This window comes from Pocillopora verrucosa, chromosome 3, assembly GCF_036669915.1.
Source record: "Pocillopora verrucosa isolate sample1 chromosome 3, ASM3666991v2, whole genome shotgun sequence".
Classification (NCBI taxonomy): Eukaryota; Metazoa; Cnidaria; class Anthozoa; order Scleractinia; family Pocilloporidae; genus Pocillopora; species Pocillopora verrucosa.
The window spans coordinates 3,558,784-3,580,377 of record NC_089314.1 but is presented as its reverse complement, the minus strand read 5'-3'; the positions used below and the strand labels follow the sequence as shown (position 1 = coordinate 3,580,377).

The window sequence follows — 21,594 nt, the reverse complement described above, 5'->3', positions numbered from 1 at the left end:
TGACATCCTAAAGAACGGCGGTCCAGGTAGCCTACCAAAATGAATCACACCTAGCATAGATAAAAAGGCATCAACCCGTTTCTATGTCACGGGCGAGGTATGTCCCCGTACAAAAGAGTCCAGGGAATATTTTTAAGACCTATGCCGCCATGAAGGTTGTCGAAGGTCTTTTTGGTCCGAAGGTTTGTCGAAGAAATGGAATGGATAAACACGCTTATTAAAGAGTACAACGCTGCGGTCAAAAGCAATTTTTACGTTACGCCCTTTTTAATTTTTACTTCTCAAACCCTTTTTTATTACCTTTTTACATTACCAACGCTAATTTACGTTCCTGATTTCCTAGATAGCTAGGAAAGTGTTGTCCTCGTAATGGAGTATGTACAAATCGGTCAGAAATCCCAAAAGACCTTCACCTAAAATATATCATCCGGGCCTTACCACGTCATTTTATCGTTTTAATTGTTCTTTTTTGCTAGTTTAATTTTGTTTGTAGATATTTTGTTTTCATATACTAAAAACTCTAGACTACTTTAAGATTAAACCTCTTATCACCAATGCCGCATAAGTTGCTTGGAAAATGTCATCAAACACATCAATCTTCGTTATATTTCAAAGTAAAATTGTTTAATGTACCTACACAAATCAATTCAGATACATATATTCTGGTTTATCTATTAACATTAAGGGCTTTGTTGAGCCTTGAGCGGATCATGAATCCGACAACACAGTGTGTTAATTTTGTTTATTTATTCACTTATTCAACAAGCTAATTGATGTTCTTTACTTGCTAATTGATGCTTTACTTGTCCCCGTTTGTTTAACTCAGTTTCTAGTGTCTTGTTCTAGTGGCTTGGTTCTTTAGTTTCCTCTTTTTGGAAAAGGAGAGGGGGGGGGGGACTTCGTAATTATGCAGAGGATTTGGGATGTAAGACTTATGGATGAATGCGTCTTCTTACTCACGACAACTTTTTTTCGTTTTATTAACGGATCAGCTTTCAACACGTCTGGGATTCCCGTTTTGGGCCAAATCCATAAAGAAAAGGTATGCAAATTATGGAGAATATCATTGAATAATTACTTTAATAGACTTTTACAATGAATAACTCTCAATCAAAAATGGACAAAAGTCCTTAAATTCCTATGAATTGAAAACGCACGGTATTTTGGGCGTGGGGGAAAAAAAGCGAAAAAGATATAAAGTATGTGTTGTAACAATCTCTTCACTACAAATACCTTGCCAAATTATCAACATATTCTAATTTCAGCTAAAAACAATTTCCACATATCTTATTGTTGTGACGCGTCCAGGGCGGCCAGAGCAGAGAACTGTCCGCTTACTAGAGTGTGCCTCAGAAATCTTTCCCTAAACAAAACTGCTATGACTATAGATGTTTGCAGATACTTTTCCTTCCATGAAAGCGATAAGCTTAATGATGACTAGTTTACACTGGCACTGCTTGTGCAGTTGAAATATACGTTTCTGCCAGGGTCCCCGTTAGAAGCTATATTTCGCGATACCGACACTCTTTCGGCTTCACTAGCAGTAGAATCCCGTAGTTGCAGTATACAAGCCAAATGCGTTCTTGAACTGGGGGTTCATTATCCCGTAAATGAACGGATTCGTCATATTACTGCAGTAGACGAGGACGTAAGCCAGGTAATAAAATATTCGTGGACTTCTTGATCCGAAAACCTCTATGAAGCCAATCCGACAGAGGGGTCCAACAAATCATGTAGACACAAACCACCACTAGCGATGTTTTCAAAACTTTGTTTTCGGTCTTGTCTTCGGTTTTGGTGGCGTTCGGTAAGGCTGCGGTGGCCGTGTACAAGACGCTGCGCTCTCACGGACAGTTCTGTAAATCACAAAGTAGCAGCTGAATATGATTGTGGCTGGAATGAAGATTGTAGCAGCGCACAAAAATATCATGATGATACATCATCCAAAGCCCAGACGCAGGTGCAATCGGAGAAATTGACATGATAGTCAATTTTTCCCCAGCCGTACAATTGCGGTGTGTTTACAGCAGTAGATGCGAACCAACAAAACGCAATAACCGCGTCTGTCGCTTTCCTGTTGGAGAAGAACTTAATATACAGTTTGCGTTTGACGACCTTGAAGTAACGATTGATAGCAATTCCTGTCATTGTCAACAGTGACACAATTCCAAAAATGAGTTGTGTGACCCCAACCCTCTGACAAAGCACGTGACCAAAGATCCATTTTCCATACCGAAGACTTACTCTCCAAAATGGCCATATGCAGCAACGCCATAAGAATATCGCTGAACGCCAGATTTTCAATCAACATATTCGTTATGGTGTCAAGTCTGCTATCGCGCGGTGAAGGGCGTAAACAACCAAGGAATTTCCAATCAAGCTGATCAGACAGATCAACACAGCGAAGGCGACTTCAACCCCGATTTGGACATCGCTTCGTCCGAGGGGGTCAGCTGTGATTTCATTAGAGGAATTGCTTGCACTCATGTTTCTGTCGAAAAAAACATTGCTCGTTTTAGCGTGAGACCAGATAAGTGCTTTTCAATAAGCATTGCACAAGCCAACTGGCGCCTTACTGACAGGGTCTATTCCATCCTAGATCATTTAGGGGCTATTAAAACCAGTCCCTTACAAGAAACCCAAAGATTATGTCAGGCAAGAGGTCAGACTAAATCATTTGAGAAATAGATATTCGAACGTTTTCTTATCTACATTTAACTATCTTTATTTTGCAATCTAACTTTTGTTATAACAATGTTCGTTTTAGAGTGTATATTTTTTCAGGACAGGATTGTATTCATTCAAATTCCATTGTTCGAGAGAGCCGCTCTGAGAGTAAGTGTTCTGGCACGCATGCGCACCTTTCAAACCAGGACCATTACGTCTCTCGATGACAGCAAGTCTTTATGATTTTATTTTTTTTTTTTTTTTTTTGGACATTCATAAACTTTGAATTGATAGCTGAATGTTTAACTCACCCGTAAACGAAGGAAAAAAGGTCTTGTTATGAATATTTCTTAGTTGTTTGTAATTTTAACAACAGCTTTTCTTTTTCTTTTTTTTTTCCTTTATTCACTAAGCTAAACGTGACTTGGAACATCAAAAGCTAATCATTAAATCATTAAAATTGAAAAGGATAAATAACCCTAAGAAATAGCTTCCTTTTACGTCATCAAAAAAATCAACTTAATTATATTTAATTCCACATCTGTTCGCAATTGCTTGGTCTGTGGATGGTGATTTCGATATTCATTCGCACCACCATTCAGCGGTCACTCTTGCAAGTAGCCATAGCAAAAATTTACCCTGATTGCAAACCAATGTAAGGGGTTAAGTGACCAAAATGGCGGCAATACAAAGGCCATAACGATAAAAAACGCCAAAGAAACAGGAACACGCACAGAGTAGACTCGAGAAACGTTCTTCAAGCCATCATTAGCTCTTGACGTTTTGCTTCGGCAAAAGCAAAAAGGCTTTTACGAATAGAATTTGAAAATAAATAAAAACAAATATATATATATATATATATCTATAGATTTCTATTTTTTTTACAATATGCCGTTTTATCTCGGCGGATCTCGAAACTTCAACTCTTCATATGAAATATGGCGATTATGTACGTCTATAAATTCCACTTGGTATTGAACGAAGTAATTTTCCCGCCGACGCAGCGTGACAGATTTTCCTTTTTTCATTTTTATAATGTGCCGAACGTGAGTCTGAAGAGAAAAAAGCAAATGAAACGGTAGCGGTAACGATAAATTTCTGCTATTTTAGAAGAAATAAAAAAAGGAATTGCACACCCACACGCACTCATTTGCCTTTACTTGCCTAAGGTTGGTTTTTGAATTATTTCTAAGTAACTCTGAGACATTTTTTAAACATTGGTTATTAGTTTTCGGTCCCAAACCATAACACATTGGCGTTTTTAATCATCGAAGTCTTTTCTCGCCTTTTATAAGCAAATAGCAAGATGGTTTTGATATGCAGTCATGAATGTGGTCCCAGCATAAGAGATGCAAATTTAAAATAAAAGCATGACACGTTTGCAAACTTGTTTGTCTACGAAAAAAAGTTTATGGCAAATGAGTCTTGGTTGTTTTGTAATTTTCCGACGCTGCTTTGGATCTGCTTGAAAAAAGAAAAAAATCAAAGTTCACGCTTTCATACACATTCTGGCAAATTTCAGTTTTTTCAGTTCCCTATTCCCCCCTCCCCTCCTCCCCCCCTCCAAGATGAACCTTGAAGCGAAGCCAACCTGTCTCGTTGTAAGGAAGAGATCGAGATTGAGTAAAGATTGGTTTCACATATATCACTTGCGTTATTTAGAATACAACGAGCTTTAGGAAGCCATACTGTGATAAATCATTAAAATTTTACCCCTCTGACCAGCACATTACGAACAAACATCTGAGTTACCCAAAATTAACAGCAGCTTACTCACACTAAATTGCTTGTTGCGGTACTAACAAACCTTCTCCTAGACCTCTTAGGTATCGCTTTAAGTCCCCAGTTCTTGCGAAATGGAATCAAAAACGTTTTGCTTCCCTTTGCCTTAAACAGTAGTGAATGTAAACTGTTACGAACACAGTCTAGCACCTTATTGGACTTCTATTATTAAATTTAGCACCCGTTTTTTACATGTTAATCAAACTAGTACGTCAACGGGTAATGAATAAATGATTTGAAATCTAACCCTTGAGACTTATTAGAGTGTCAAGGTGTCAGTTGTATTGTTTTGAATTAGCAAACCTACAATGTAGTGTTCTATTTTATTCAGCTATTGCCCACGTTCAACTGGCTTTTTTGTAAGGAATAAAAAGCATCTTACAATGTACTGTTGAGACAACGATTATCTCCAGCCTGAATTCTAAGGGGAAAGAATTCTGGAGCTCACTCTGTTTAAGATATATAAATTCAAATAGTTAAAAGAAAAAAAAGAAAAACTCATCGAGTCAATACTGAATATTGAAATCGACTAAATCCTCTGGGCTGTCTTGCGAATTTGGAAAAAAGTCAGGAAGTTCTGTTCGATAACGAAATTATTTTTATGCAAAGAACGTAGAAACTTGAGTTTGACTTTTTTCATAGATAAACTGGGAAATTAAAATTGTGGATAGACGAAAACGACAGCACCTCTCCTAAAAAATATTTGAAAACAGCAAAATAAAAACTGTTTACTGAACTAACTTCGATATAGCTGAATGCCAAGGGCACAATGTCCTTCATTACAGCACAGGCATCCCAAGCTCACGTCTCAAGTAATTCATGAAAGCGTCACGCGTTGTGTGACATTGTGTTAGGTTACGAATTTGAACACGTTACAAGGAATTAATATGGGGAACAAAATATGGTCGATTTACAACATTAAAAATTTCGAAATATGAACATTTTACACGTAGAATTAATAGAAGTTACTCACATCTTTTGTCTCGTTGTGGTTTCTGGCGTTCTCTGCCGTTTTGCCTGGCTATTACTGTTACTCTGATTCGCTCTCATGAATTTAAATCGTTTGCTTTTTCTCGAGACGAAAGCTTGGGACGCCTTTGATGAAAACTGACGTTCCGTCCCATTACGAAATTTATTCCCTCTGGTAAAACACCTTTGAATATTATTCTTACATTTCACTTATCTTTGCTTGCCTGGCAATTATCATAGGAAATTTTTTACTATTCATGAGATCTTCTCTGATAGATTCTTCTTCGTGAGTTTTCCATCGGGGGCAAGCTATTGCAAATGAATAGACTATTCTAGAGAAAGTCAAAACCAACAAGCAACCATAATCGTTTTGTATGGGGTCTCTAAGGGTTAATTTCACTCCTCGAGGGCACTAACAATTATTTTATGGTATTTCGGTCTCACTTGATAACTTAAAAAGCAACTCAGTAGCTTAAAGGAAGGTCATTTATATTGAAAATCCATTAGTAATTCTTAATAACCGGCTTATTTATATCCCCAAGGAACTTTGCTTCCCTACCTTCCCCTCTTGTAATTTTCTTGACCCCACCTCACCTGTAAAGTTGAACTATTTCGCCATCACACCCGCACTACAAAAGTTTATCATTATTGTTTTAATACCATGATCATTTTTTCGCTTTTCTTGCAAAAAAAGACAGGGTGTACGAAAGAGATTCTGAAAATCCTGGTCCTTGAGACAGCTCATAAATATTTCTGGGGAAAGATAGAATTTTACGGCCTTTCTTTGAAAAATAGAAACCTAGTTATATTTTTTCTGGATTAACATAATTTGATATTCACTAGCACAAAAGAACATCCTCTATTTAGTCTTGAATTAGGAAACTACCCAGGGAATAAAAAAACTTAAAAAATTCGCTAGAATTTCTAAAGAAATTAGATGATATTTTTGAATAGGGGGAAATGAGGCTAAAATCAGCACAGATTGAATGGATCTTTGAATGCAAAAAGTAACAACCAATAGACATCCACATCACCCCACTGTACAGTCACCTTCATTAAAAACAAGGAACAAAAAGGATCCAAAAGATAATTAAGTAAAAGGGTGAAAAAAGTTATTTTAGATAAAAGGCCCATCAATAACAATTTGCTTCAAGGCTCTTCAACAATTACGAAGAATGACTCATGAATCGGTCAAAACAAAGCTGTAGGAGCACTTTTGTTTATGATACATCTTTCGAAAGCTTCACTTCCTGAAGTCGGAAATAAAAACAGCGGAATAACCCAGTGAGTGTGAAACCAATTATACACTTTCGCCTTGTGAAATTCAGAATACTCAACTACTTAAAAAAAATGTCTTATGGAAGTTATAGGAAACTCTGATAGGTCATGGATTCATTTTCTATTTCATACCTCTTTCCTTTCCACAACTATTCGGGGATATTTTCTAAGAGAAAAATCTTTTTAAAATTTTTGTAGCTTCTCCGCGATAGCTTTGAATCTAGTATCTTCCTCGCAGTTAGATATGGAAAATATATGAAAATGTAAATGTAAACATGTGCTATGTGAGATTTAAATCTTGTTTTGTCCAGTAGAGGAATTATATTAATCCAGCTATAGCTCAGGACATTTTTTGCTGCTTAAATGCAAGCGGTCCAGAATTGCTGCAATGGACCATCGATTTCATCGATCTAAATAGGTGTCCACTTTCTTCCTCTCATCAAAGTAGCTGAAACATCTCGCTCCGAAAAAAAACTAAATCCATTTATATATATATTTTTTTTTTACTTACCGGAGAGGAAATCTTGATAAGATAAGCGGATCAAAAGAGAAATAAAAATTCTAAAATGCCGCCAAGATTTCCAGATAAAAAAATGGCGAGTAGAAACTAGGGAAGTTTGCATTTTGAGCATCATTACTGTATGTTTTTTATATATGATTTTTTTTCCATTTCTTTAACGATAATCCACAACGATATATAAAATCAAGTTCATCGAAGGGAAAGAGAAATCAATAGAGTTTTCGTGTTCAAGACTCATCCCAATCTATAATGATATAAAAAGCAACTCTAAAATTTATCAGTTGGTTTTCGTTTTGTACTTTACCACTGATACAAAATCTATGGCTTGTCAATGAGCAAAGCAACCAAGTATCCATTGCGAAAGATATGTATGCTTACCTTCAATTTCAGCCGTAGAATTCTTGATTCTCCTTTTTTTTCACAAATATTTGAGGTAGCTCTTCCTTGCCCTCTTTAATATGTTGCAATCTGGATAAGCTGTTGAAATTTCAGAGAAAAAAATGAATAATATAGCAAATGATATTAGTTGTGTAAATAATTCGATAGTTTTCTTTGAGTGTATTTTCCGACAACCGGAGCACGTTTTCCAATAAATTCTGAGAAGAGAGAATTGGAGAAACGTACCAAAAACATTAGAAAATACTTTTTTTTCGTTTCAGTCATTTGCTCATTTAACGCTGCCACTCGAGGAAAGTGCATCTGTCTCTGACCACATGACTAAAATCCTCTCTACATCCGTCACGCTCGGAATAATCAAGTTTTCCATGGCCCACACGTAGTTAAAAATCACTTGAGAGTGTTAATATAAGATTTACACACAATACTGCTATTTTAGGAAATAGAATTTTTTTTTCATGTTTTTTTATTTATTAAAATGGTATAACCGACGAAAACGGCATTCTACATGAACATCAGTTGCAGACATAATTTCATACTTGTAACGCAGTGAAACAATCAGAGCATATAGGAACATTGTGGCACTCCAAGTTTCAGAAGGTTTTGTTTACCTTAATAGTTAGATTATGATAACAAATTGGTCACTTTCTAGAGTTAGCATCCTGAGTGATCATGCTGCGAAAATAGAATCTTTAGCATGTGGAAATATTCAAGATTTCTGCTCTGTTTGCTATTGGTAAGTTTAAGTGGGACTTTAACGACAACAGCAAACTCTTAACCTACACGCTCTTCCTGAAATAGTTTTATAAACGCAAATAAAAAAGATCACAAATAAGTCGTTTATTTACGACTGATGTAGATATCTGCGTTCAGACAGATATTCCATGGTAGGGAAAAATCATACTTTAACCCTCTGTTTTTTCTTTTTGTTTTTTTTCTTCCCTGCTCCTGTAGCATTAAAACGAAATCTCAGGTCTTCCTCTTTAAAAAACCCTAACATCTTAAATCTGGATTGAGAGAGAGCAAATCAAAATCATATTTACATTGTCTCAAACAACCCTTGCTTCGCAACAGCAGTGTATGGTTTTACTTCAGCTCCATCAAACAGGTTGCAAAGAAGCCTTGCTAAAACATTAAAGCACTGCTTTATAAAATAAACATGAAGAACAGTGAGGAAAAAGAATCACATTGCGAGAACCGTCGGTGGAAAGCGTTATAGACGGAGAGAAATAACCCTCCATGAACAAATGCGTGTAAAACTAAAATCTCAAATGAAATCTTATCTCCGAATAGCTTAGAAATTTAGATGAACGATAAAATTTTGTAGATGAGTTTTCTTATGATTAAAATAAGATAAAGAATACATTCAAACCCTCCAAAAACAATATAGCTTACCAAATAATAAGTACCAACAAGACAAATCGGAAATAGCTGACAGTTAAACCACTTCACATCAACAGTTTCACTTACTTAATCCCATAAATTTAAATACAGCCATCTTTGCGGGTGTCGTATTGTCCTAATTTGGTACATTTTTAGCATTTCCATGGTAATTCTTACGCTCTTGGCGCTACCATTCCGGATTATTACTTTTAATGGAATAAATTTCTATTCAAAAAAGTTAGACTTGATATTCAGGACTCACCGATCTGAGGAAATTGGCATCAATGCAACTTAAAGCTTTTCTTCGCATGCTGACAGGAGCAGCCATAAACTAGTAATTTTTTTCTCTTCTTTAGTCGAAAAATTTCGGTGAGAAAACGCTATCTCAACTAACTTTTATACTGTCAGTGGAAAAAAGCAGACTTTTTTAATTACCTCAAGGTGCCAAAAACGATATAATAAATTGGTCATCCAGTACTACAATATTTTAATATTGGCTGGTCAGTCCAAATTTTCATGTACACAGTACGGAATTAATTAAAGCCGTTAAAGATATTGTAAACAGGAGGCTTAGGTTTACATGATACTCAGTGAACTGGACCTTCTGAACACACGAGCGGTGAGCCTCTGACAGACCAGCCGGCGGTAAACACTGTGAAGAGGCGACTTAGCGACTGATGTTTTATCCTTTCACCATTTTTGCCGCAATGATTTAAAAGCCGACCTGTAGCTTATAGGCTGCTAACTCGGTGTTAATTGATTTTTTAATTCCATCTTTAAATATATTTTTTCTTGGTTTTGAAAATTTTAAGGACAAGAGCGATTGTTCCAATCGTTTTACTAATTAATTTCTAATAACATAAATCAATTGTTTTTTCCCGATTGCTTTTATGTCGTACATCACGAAACAAAACAACTCCAACACATATTTCATCGCAGTATTTGTGAGAAAAAAATTTTCCCCCGCAAAATGCAATTATTTTTTTTAATTCTAAAGTTGTCATTTCAATTAATTACCTCAAAACACAAAAATGCCGAGAAAATAAATTCATACTTTGAAATCATAAGGGAGCCTCAAGAGGACTTCTTTTTAAAAATCACAACTGTGTTTCGTTGATGAATTAAAAACAAAAATACAAACACCTTATTTGGAACTTGGCTTCATTTCGTGCAACCCTCTAAGCCGGTACCTATTTTGAGTGCCATCCTCGAGTTTCAATTTTAGGATTCCGTGACTTCATCCTAAACTCAAGACAACTCGTGGATTTTTTCTTTACCGATAATTCTCCAAGGCTAAAAAGAAAGTTACTTAGTACTAATTATTAGACTGTTAGTACTTACTCTAACAAGTTTCTTTCAACGTTGATTTCAGGCAAGACTGAAGTCTATCAAAGCCTAGTAGGTGTTATTTGCTCACAAACTTCAACGCTATGCCATAGTAATTTTCAAGGGATGAAATAGAAAAAAAAACTTCGTAAATATTGCGCAGTTACTGTTTTTGGGAACTCGATGGTAAATATTGGTCTTCTGGCGCGTAAAATAACCGCAGTCTAGGGGATTAGTTAAAAATGATCCCTTTGGTTAAAAAAAGAAAAAAAAACGTTTTCGTTTTTGCTGAACTCAAGTACGCCTATAGGTGTTTAGTCACATTTGAATTAAGTTCATTTGAGTTGCATCTTTAGTACCGATATCCACATTCAATGGACCAGTAGAAAGTAATTCAGCTCAGGGAATAGAAACCAAAGATAACGCTATTATCCGAAAGGCGGTAATCACTGATTGTGTAGGGTAAGAGGAATTTTGCTCCATTGATGATAACTAATTGCTTTTTGGGGGGGCATGATATAACCGTAGATAGTGGGCACTGTCTGATTGGTCAACCCACTTTCCAACCCTATGTTATATACGCCTACAAGATTCCTATGTCACGAAGACAAGAGTCAACTGAAGTTTGAAAATAAACTGCTTTTATTCTACACCTTTAAAGGAAAAAAAATTGCTTGGTGAAAAATTATCATCTTACTGAAATGATTGATAAAATTGCAAACATGATATCACGTCGTAAGTATCAGGCTGTTTTCCCATAGCAAAGGTAAATAAGATCAGCCAAATTTCGAAACTTCTGAAAAAGATAATGGAAATTCCACTTTCTTTGCCTTAGGCAACATGTGCCGTCGAATTGATTCGGCATTTCATTCAAGAATGTTCTTTCAAACAACGCAAGGAAATCACAGTGACTACTTTTATCAACAAAGCTTCGTAATTTTGATAATTCAGGAGTTCGTGACTTTACGGCTTTCCTCAGGGCTAGGAATCCTTGTACAATACCGTAGTTTGTATGACAAATTATAACATTATGATGGTTCAGTTGTTTTTATAAGGATGATAATTTTCTGACTGGCCAAAAACGTACTGTAAATTTTCGATATTAGTGCCTGGGACGTCACCGAGCTGCGGGTTATACAATAATCGTGAAAAGGACACTCAAGGTCATGGGTAATCCTGTCATGTATGACCGCGGTGCATGATTTCTAAGGGTAATTAAGTAAAGTTCGCGCGCTTTGTGTTGCTTTTCTTACAATGTATAATGAAACAATTATTAGATTTGGTTTTTGTGATCCGGGTCGGCTGATAACCCCTACCTCGATCTTACACTAAATATCACAAAAACTTCAGCCAGTAATGGTTCATTATTATCGTTATAACTATGGTTAGGTCTCTCAAGTGGGCATCGATATTAAGTTTTTCATTTGTGCGCCAGAGTTATCAACGACACTTTTTCAGAAAATTCATCCAAGGATATGTTCCTCTGGCCAATTTCAAATTCCTTTGGTATAACAGTTATGGTGTTCTCCGGCAAACTTCGACTTTACATCTTCTTTTTTTATCATTATTTACAGGACAAGGCTTTCTCTTAGAGAAAATTTTTCTTATTTTCCAAATACTTCAGACTTTCCTAGGTAACCTGCCAGTTTGAGTTAATTTTTGGAAAATCAGAAGTTGGTTTAAACATGTAAATGATAACACTGTAAGGAGTGGTCAATCAACACCTTGCTTACCATATCTGGACTGGCCAATATCAAACCGATTTTTGCCCCTTAAAATATCGTAACCCTTCCTTTTCACGTTTTTCCGGTGACAGGCTTGCAGTGCAATTATTTATATTTTCTTCCATTTTTCCTGTCATGATTGATCGTACATGACTTACTGCAAGGTTTTCTTTGGTTCACGTTCAACACAAAAAGGAACCTGTCAATTGTTTACATAACCACTCTAATTTTCACAGAACTTTCAGCTTTTTTATGTCACAGGTTTCCATGTCTAGAATGTTATTTAAACACATTTTGCCAGTCTAACATGATTTATTGAGACTGTTTCTAACCCTTTCTGCTTCTGACTACAGAAAAGTTGTTTTCTGACATACCACTTACTGCCAGATTGAAAAAATCGGCCTTTATCACACTTAAGAACTCGCCTAAGATGTCGATTTAACTATGGCCGAAGTCCATTTATGTCAGCAAGAGTCAAAAGTAGACTAGTGCTTTGAAGACTTGAGTTACGTTCAATTCACCAATGGCAATGGTAAAGACTGATGTAGCAACTGTTTGGGCCTGTCAAAAATTTTTGCAGGTGTAAGAGTAAAACACTGCTGAACAACTTGGCTATTGAGGTAGAGCAAAAACGGGTTGGAGAGCGTAATTAAAAGCGGCAATGTTCTTATATCAATAAACTTAAAAAACTAGAAGACACCATTTTTCAACACTGACCACCAAATAAGGGTTCCACAGAGAAACTCTTTGGATTCCGCGTTCCCCTTCGCAAATTCGTGACTTGCGTACTCCTTCCTCAGCCCTGTTAACTCATTCTCTTTTTGGTTGGACACCCGTGACAAATTCATTAAAGAGATCTTCTCGTCTATTTCATTAATATTATTTGCATCCTGCAGGTTTCCTAGTTTTCCCAATTTACATTATGACTTGGTCGCTTTGTTAAATACTGTACATCGTTTAAAACCGTAATTCAAATAAGTATACTTTCTCCTTAAGATTGAATCTTATGTAAGAATTCTCGTCACCTCCAGGAATATTTGGAATACTTTTTTTTAAATATTTTGAATCTTTCTCCCTGGCTCATGTTCTTCAATAATCAACAAAGCTATCTTGCGTAAAACCTTGTTTTCAAAGTGAAGCAATTGTGACTGACCTGTAACGTGAGCTAGTTGTTGACTGACCTTGGCAACGGTTTCAATCAATGAGTGAGAATAAAGTTTTCTTCGACGTTGACTCTCGGTGAAGACAGAGGTTTTTTCGCTTCGTAATTATGAGGGCATTCTGCTCATAAACTTCAATATATCCAATTAAACTTTGCTTTTTTGAGAATGTGACAACTGTGGTTTTCAAAAGAGCAAAAAAAAAAAAGGAAGTACTTGAAATATTGCATCAATACCAATTTTGAGCACTATAAAGCATATGTTGTTTGTCTGGTGCACTAAATGGATTACGAACGCCTTGCGCAACGATTTTTGATAATGACATTGTACGAGAAAAATTTAGAGCATTCACAGCATATTGTCGATGCAAAGAAAGTTAAATGGAAAAATGATCGATTTTGCCATAACATATCATCATGTGATGGGCAAGATAAAAGTATACGATTGTTTCAAAAAGTAACATGAATGAAATGAATGAAGAACTGAACATAAGACGTTTCTTTTCGAAGTTAAACCCTTTGACTAAATTGCGTAACATTATTTAATGAAGAAACCCTTATTGGTAATGGTATCAAAAGTAATGACAATAATGAAAAATAATAATGATAATAGTGATTCTAATAAAATATTATAGTAATGATGATGTAAATGACGTTAATAAAATCTTCTCATTTCGACATCGACGAAAGATTTTAGATGCCTGCGTCGAAGGCTGTTACATAACGCTGGCAAAGAAAGCTCATCCCCAAGCCACTAAACAACAATTTTCTTGAGTAGAATTTCCCTGAGTACAATTGCGATGTCCACAGAACTTTCCATGACGACCCCTTATGGCATTATGACTTCATTAGTATCATTGTTTCCTTTCCATATTCTTCATGTTCAAAATCCTGCATGTCAGTTTTTGATACTAGGTTTATAAAGGTAATAACTTTCGTATTTTTTTTCAATCCTTTTTGTCTCATGTTTGTGAGCAAGCCGAGTTATTAACATGAAGGGCTGACCAAACACATTGGAAAGAACTTGTTTGTGATACCTCAAGTGGTTAAATCAGATTGATTCAAACCAGCAGAAGTCCTTTTCGCGTTTTTAACGGTCTCCGCGGCACAAATATCTATATACTTACTAACGTTGGCTCGCATAAATATTTTCTGATCCGCCGTTGAGAAAATAGATTTTGTATGATATCTGCATTGTTTTCATCTTAAACTTTACCTTCGGATACCTATTAATTAAATCTTTGAAATGTTTCAAGTCACCAAACATAAGTCAAATTCCAGTTGGCATGCCCAATGTGAAAATTACGGCGCAAATCCCTTTAACTAAAACCATTCTCCGAACTATTTTTACATTCTATGTTGCTTCTTACCACACTGATTTCGTTCCGTCCATCAACAGAATTAAGAAGCTGTACGCATACATATAAAAAGTACTGTAGTCAAGATACTCTCGTGTTTCAGAGTGAAGCTAAGGGCGTACCGTAAAACGCTATAGGTGAATTGTCTATAACTGTTTGCAAATGAAATAAACAGTTTACCTTCATTGAAATCGTCTTTATAAATGTTAGTTTTGCAAAAAATAATTGGGAAGTTCACATCATTATATGGTCTCTTGATGAACCTTAAAAATGATTTTTTGGAAGTTTTTTGCGGCTATTTTTTTCAGGAAAGTTGCAAGTGAAGATTTTCAAGGAACCCCATAAATTTCTATCTTATAAAAAAGTTTCAAAAGACAGGGGCGTGAGAGGAGCGCAAATTTTTAGATATTCTTAGGCGTTTAAATTATACATACACCTGAGTCATTAGGGTGATTTGATAAATTCAATTTGAGATTTAGAGTATTTATGAAGGAGGAGGGGTGGGAGGGGGGTGACCTCATTCTCTCATTTTCATCGATAACTGAACAATTCCTTCTTTGAGAATATTGCCACAACTTTTCAGGTTTTTCTAAAACTGCGAAACTACATTGTTGCATATGTTGTCAACTTTGTTTGAGCTCCCTCGACGAACTCGTCCAGCTCACGATCATCAAGTCGGGCAAAGCGCAGAACAGCCTACGAGCAGCCGTACCCTCTCCTCCGTTACACCGTGGCAGGGGGAGGGTACGGCTACACGTACGCTAAGTGCTGAAGTTCTTTTTTCTTTTTCTCTTGCTTTTTTCCTTTCCTCCAAAAAGCTAAGGGGGGAGGGGGGGGGGAAGATAGCAAAACCCTAAATCAAAACTTGGCAAATTGTTCTCCATTTCTAAAGTTCGTTATGTTAACTTGAAATTTTTACTCGAGTATCGCGAAAGCTTTAAGTTTGAAATGTTTTCAAATTGTTCCGACAAACACAAAAAGCGTGACGTCACAACTGGTTGACATACGCTCTTCTGAATTCACCGGTTGAACAATGAGAGCACGCTTACTATCTCAATTATTCCATAATTGAGATAGTAAGCGAAACAGGCTTGTAGGGATGAAAGTATAGTCTCTGTTCTTTTCCCTATCTCAGTATAAATATATTTGTGTGTGTGTGTGTGTGTGTATTGAGACAGGGAAAAAACAGAGACTACACTTTCATCCCTAAATGCCTGTCTCGCGATTACTCGCTCATCAGGGTGAAATCCCTAATGAGTGAGTAATCACGAAACAGGCTAGTAGGAATGAAAGTGTAGTCTCTTTGTTTTTTCCCTGTCTCAATACATATCGCGCTCTACTTCTTCGTATCTGGCATTGTACTACGGAAAAATCGAAACACAGACTTCCTATGTATGTGTATATATGTATATGTAATGAAATCGTCATCGCTACTGTTTTCTTATATTATAAATCCTGAACTTAAAAAAAAGGAAATAAAATATAACTATAACAATAATGATTATCATTATTATTATTATTATTGTTATGAAACTATCATTATCTTACTTTTTTTCTAGTGTCTGAGGCAAATGGATTTGCCATCTTGTTATCTCTTTGATTAATATTCTGTGCGTCAGGCGGCTTTGTGCTTTGCTTAGTTTATACTGCGGTGAGGCGGTCTCACACGTTCGTATCCAACCTTAACGAAGAAGGTATTTTGATTCATATTTTCCCAATTTTTTTCGGTGCGTTTTCCTTGAATGGCAGTTTTTTTTTCTTAAGCTTTTAATTGCAAGAGGGACAGCTATTTCGCATAAGCTGATCAACTTTGCCGTACTACCCGCGATACAGATAACGGATTACCACGTTTTCATCTTGTTTGTAAATGGAATGTTTCCATGTCCATCTTAATTTGTTTTTTTTTTCCAACCACCTAATATGTAAATAAATTTCGACGTATCAATCTTTCATCATTTCGCATTTCACAATTAATGGGTAAAAGTGTTCGATGAAGCTTTGAGAGCGTTTTTCGTATTCACAATTATCTCGCTAATATGCAGAAAACCATGAACCAATCAATTTGGATTAGATATACTCAAAAAAATATGATATAAATTTGTTTAAATAACCATGTTTTTTTTTGTGATTTGTGGGATATTTCTCAGCTGTTTTAATTTATTCTACCGTAACATTCTACTGAAATATTGCTGAATAGAGATTTGATAAACACAATTCAAAACCATTGAAAACAAATTTTCTATGGATAAACATTGTGCATTTTCTTAAATCCTTTGTGTTGTTGCGGTCAGGCAAAGTGTCAAAATTTCATGGTATGAAAATCGTAGTCTTATTTACCCAATATTAATTTTTTCAAGTTTTTCTTTTGAACATCATTGATTTAGAAATATACTCCCACGCACCCTGAATTGGCTTAGTAAATCCTGTCGAATATTTCTCTGACTCCTCGTATTTTCCTCGCACTAACTACGGTATAAAAGCTTTCAGAAAAATGTTTCTTTTGCTCAAAGTTTTAAAGATTTCAATAGTATCGATTTGATAATTTAATCTTGTGTAAAAGATCGTCGCTTCCACACGCGAATCACAAACCAGTTACCTAGACCATACATTTCCTTAAAATTCTCCATTGCCAATTCGAAATTCACTCAGATACATTGAGCTTGTTAGTATATATATTCGGATATGGTAAACTAAAAACAAATCTTAATTCATTAACCCTACAGGAAACTGTTAAGGAAAACATCTCTTTCTTATACTATAAAAAACAATTATCTTATTGAACTACTATCTTGCATAAACCTCCGAACAAAAACACTATTTGCGTAAACTTTTAAACTCAAATTACCCTGGTGGTACCAAATATATTAGAAAAAAAAATGAAAGTTTTGAAATAGCGGAGAATCAGTACACAATGCATAAAAGCATTTATATACATTTTCCTTCTAAAAATTATTTTTATGTTGAATGATAGAGGAGCAAGTGTAGAAAGCTGTCCTGTTTTGATGAGAATTGCTTAATGTGTTTCCTCTTCCTAATTTATTTTTTGTCAAGGGGAGTTTGATATTTTGATCTCCCAGTTGGCTTCGAAATCAGTATGTATATTGAAAAAGAGGCAAAGAAAAAAGAAAAACGCCTGATATTAATCGTCATCCGAAAACGTGTTCTTAAATAAATTCAAATGCTACGAAATGATTTACCGTTTCTAGAAGTTTTAAAATTACTCGTGGATTTGCAGTAGAAAGCTACAGATAATGTTTGACATAAAAGACAAAATTTTGCGAGGAAAGGAACTATTATCTAAAAAATAATATAAGTGAGTTCTTGCAACACTAGCAATGCCAAGTTGATGGAACATGAGAATCTACCGCTGTGGATCACACATGTTTAGTTCACCTTGATCTGGAAAAAGGGACTTACCTTTTACATTTGATTTGCTGCCCTTGATGTGCGTACTCTTGTTTGATAGAAACTCTGATTTTTCTTGAAAAGCCTCCCGATTTCTCAAAGAAAAGTCTTTATGGCGTAAACGTCCTTGTTGTATGATACTTGGTACGAATAATGCGCCCTTACCTACTAGGTGTTGAATAAAACATTCCATAATGAAGTCAGCGTGAACTGTGACGCGATTGGTCAGCCAGGCCAGGTGCTGAAACCGCTAAATTGGAGAAAGAAATTAATACGAAAAGTTAGCACAATTGAATTATTTTAATTGTCACCAGCGTTCAAAAACTGATTCATACAACGAGAGTAATCCGATTCGTTTGATGTGAGGTAAGCATTCATTTTTTTTACAAGGCGTCTACTTAAAGGGCTCATTTCGTAAGGATGGTTCAAGCTGCGGGACAATATCGCATTTTGATCATGTCGCATTTCTCATTAATTTATCCATACATTGACTAACAGACACCTGGTGAGAAAGATTAAATTGATCTTTAAATTACTCATATTTCTTTGCTATTTTAACCTATATGTAAACTTAATTTAATATAAGCTTGCGATGAATATGTATTGCACTCAGAAAGGGATGCATTGGAAAAAAGAGATTTGGAAAATAAAAGGATTTTTCTGATTAATACCGTTGGGTATGCCCTTTGTAGTTTCTAATTTACGTAAATGGCTTACTCTTAGAAGAAATTAATGGTGTCAAATTTGATTGCAGGATAGATAACAGACACCACAACAGCAAATTCGTGGTTTGCGGTTTACGGGAACTATGCAAAAGCAACACATTTATAAGTTCAAAGACACAATGCGGGAATCTTTAATATTAAACTACTCTCTCTTGATGATAACTTTTTTCATCCTAGAAAGGAGGCAAAACTTCAAATAAAAAGATCACAGGTATACTCCTCTTTAAATAAAATTCTTACCGGAGGGTGCTAAATAAAAAGAGAAATAAATAAATGAAGAATTCTAACAAAGTAATGGATAAAAAGCGATAAAACTATTTGCTAATTTTTGTGCTTTCTTGGTGATTTTAGCGAATGACTGCAGGGAAATAATGTGAAATATTGATTTTATCAAAGATCTTTTCAGATCTTTTAGAAAATGCTTATATAGCCCTCGGAATAAAGTCTTTTTAAAAGGGGTTTCCCAGATATTGATAAGATATTACGAATACAGGCTTTGTCGGCGAGACAAGTCAGTGATGTGTGGGAAAATCACAATGTGCATTAAAGAAAGATTTCAAACAGTTGTCACGCGGCAGTGCGATTTCTAGCCAGTTTGGAGTCTCTGTCTACATGTACCGCTGAGTTGCAAAGTATAACTCTTTGCGAGGTTTTATATCTTCGATTCAAAGGTACATATGGTGCGTTGTTTGAAACGGAAGGTGATGTTAAACTGACTGGGAACCCTAGACAGTTAGATTTATGACATTGTTGTATATAGCAGATAAAATCAGTTTATCTTGAAACTCTAGGTTTTAATTTTGTCCTTGTAGCTATGAATGATCTTCAATAATTATATTCTTGAATACAATGGCCCGTCTGTTTCCAAAGGGTCACGCACGTCAGTCATCGTACTTTTGCTCAGTCACTGAATACTTCCAAGGTTTTATTTTTTCGAGAACAATCTATGTTCATTTTTTAAAATGCTATTCGCCAGAAGTCACCTGTTCTGAACATTCCTCTCGGTTCATTTTTGCCGCCTGTTAACAATATTAAGGAAGTAATATTCAACAGAGAACCCGAATGTGCCGCTTCAGGTGACAAGCAAGCACTCTTCTTCGATAAAGAACCAAGACTTGCTATTAGTAATTAATTCAATGCTAGCGCAGATTTATAACATTGCTAAGGGCCTGATATGCAAGCACTGCCTAACCGTTCATGCCATTGGTCGTTAGATTAAATAGATATTCAATGTCCGCTCACAAGAGTTATGCTTTTACAACGAGACAGATTAGATAATCTGATTGTATCTAAATAAGCACATTTTGCTAATAGTTGCAATGAAGAAAGTAAAACAATAATCAGATGATTTGCTATCTTGGAAAGCATCTTTAATTTTCAGATCAAGCCTTTGCGACAAATCAGTCAATGAAAAGCCCAAGCAAATGGCCATGGAAAGCGATTTAATGAACTTATATTGGCTGATTATTTTCACTGACTTATCAGTTTTTAAAATACATTGTGGTCCATTCGCCGTGGCCTTACAAATTGTGTCGTATTTTACGAACGAGCTATAAATGGAAATAAATTGTTCATTTGTTCACGGAATGTTTCGGTCTTTCCCAGTCTGACATATTTTTGCCCATGTCAGATATTTTTCTTCTTCCTGATTTGACCAGCTGCTGAAGACTATAGGTTTAGGCAGAGATATTTCTCTATGCTTTCAGAAAATTAAACACGCCTTCTGCGTAAGACTGCTTGGGATATCGTGAAACTTTGTGAATAAACTGTAACCGACGAATTATGAAGGCTTTTTCAGCGACAGGCACTCAAGTATGAGGTGTTTAGTCCGATTTGGTTATTGATAAAAGAGCTATTTGGCGTTAGAAATATATTGCTTATTAAAGTCTGTGTAAGATTAATGCTCGGACAATGGCACGGTTAATGTAATGTAAGAGTCCTCAGCAAAAAAAACCTTGGATGGTACTTTGAAGCTTACGAGTTACGTTTCGGTTGCAACCTTAATTTCATGCCATCACAGCTCAATTATTTCAGTTAAAACTTCTTGAATATCACAACAACTTACCTGACCACGCAAGCTGAATGTTACCGCGACGCTCTGCTATCAGGCTGTGCACCGTTGCTAACTGATGAACCGTCAATGCAAAGAGGTTAGAGTAATTAAACGAAAAATTGTTAAAAAGAAAAATATATGAGATGCCTACAGCTCGAAGTATTGAAATAAAATAGTCGAAATGTAAACAGTCTTCGGCCGGCCAAACGATGATTATGTGAAATAATTCATAATGGACTAAAAAAATGTTATTAAGTCTTTGTCTTTAGCCTTTGTCTTGTTGATAAGGAAATTAACCGAACATCAATTACAATAGACAATACGTCTTCCGCATTCTACACAAAACGGGTTGCTATTGCTCGTGACTAAGGCACGAACATTGAACTGAAAACAGCGCGCGGCTTCAAATCCTCACTGCTGATGGTGTCCATGCGATAAAATTTATAACCTCGTCTCCTTGTCCTTTTTTTTCTTCATTTTCCATTTCACACGGAAAAATTGTGTCCTCCAAAAGAATTTTGCAACAAGAGTTCACTAATAAACTCATAGCGAGACTTAAAATCTGCAAGATCTCGCAATTAGAACTGTTTGTTCCCGCTCCCGTTTGTCTGCGCCGTAAATTTACAGGTAAATGTACTGCACATAGCTATTTTTAAGAAACTGAAAGCTGGGTGTCTTTAAAAAAAAGGGGGGGGGGGCGATCGCTTTGAAGATACCTAGAGGATTATAGGCAGTGTTTACATACGAGAAAGAATACGTCAAGGTCCTAACTAAGAGGAGGGCTCCTGGAGACCACTTTACCCCCCCCCCCCCCTTCTCACTCAACAACGTTCAAAAACAGCAACGTGG

At 35.9% G+C, this 21,594-nt stretch overlaps 1 protein-coding gene across 1 annotated transcript; it reads right to left on the bottom strand.

Annotated features, from left to right (window-relative positions):
- Window positions 1-1,201: 1,201 nt before the first annotated feature.
- Window positions 1,202-4,470, bottom strand: LOC131774442 (melanopsin). Its single transcript, XM_059090456.2, is given in 8 exon segments — window positions 1,202-1,572; window positions 1,574-1,709; window positions 1,711-1,829; window positions 1,832-1,932; window positions 1,935-2,256; window positions 2,258-2,341; window positions 2,344-2,491; window positions 4,445-4,470. Coding segments are annotated over 7 exon segments (1,041 nt in total). The 5' UTR covers window positions 2,488-2,491; window positions 4,445-4,470; the 3' UTR covers window positions 1,202-1,437.
- Between the last annotated feature and the right edge of the window lie 17,124 nt (window positions 4,471-21,594).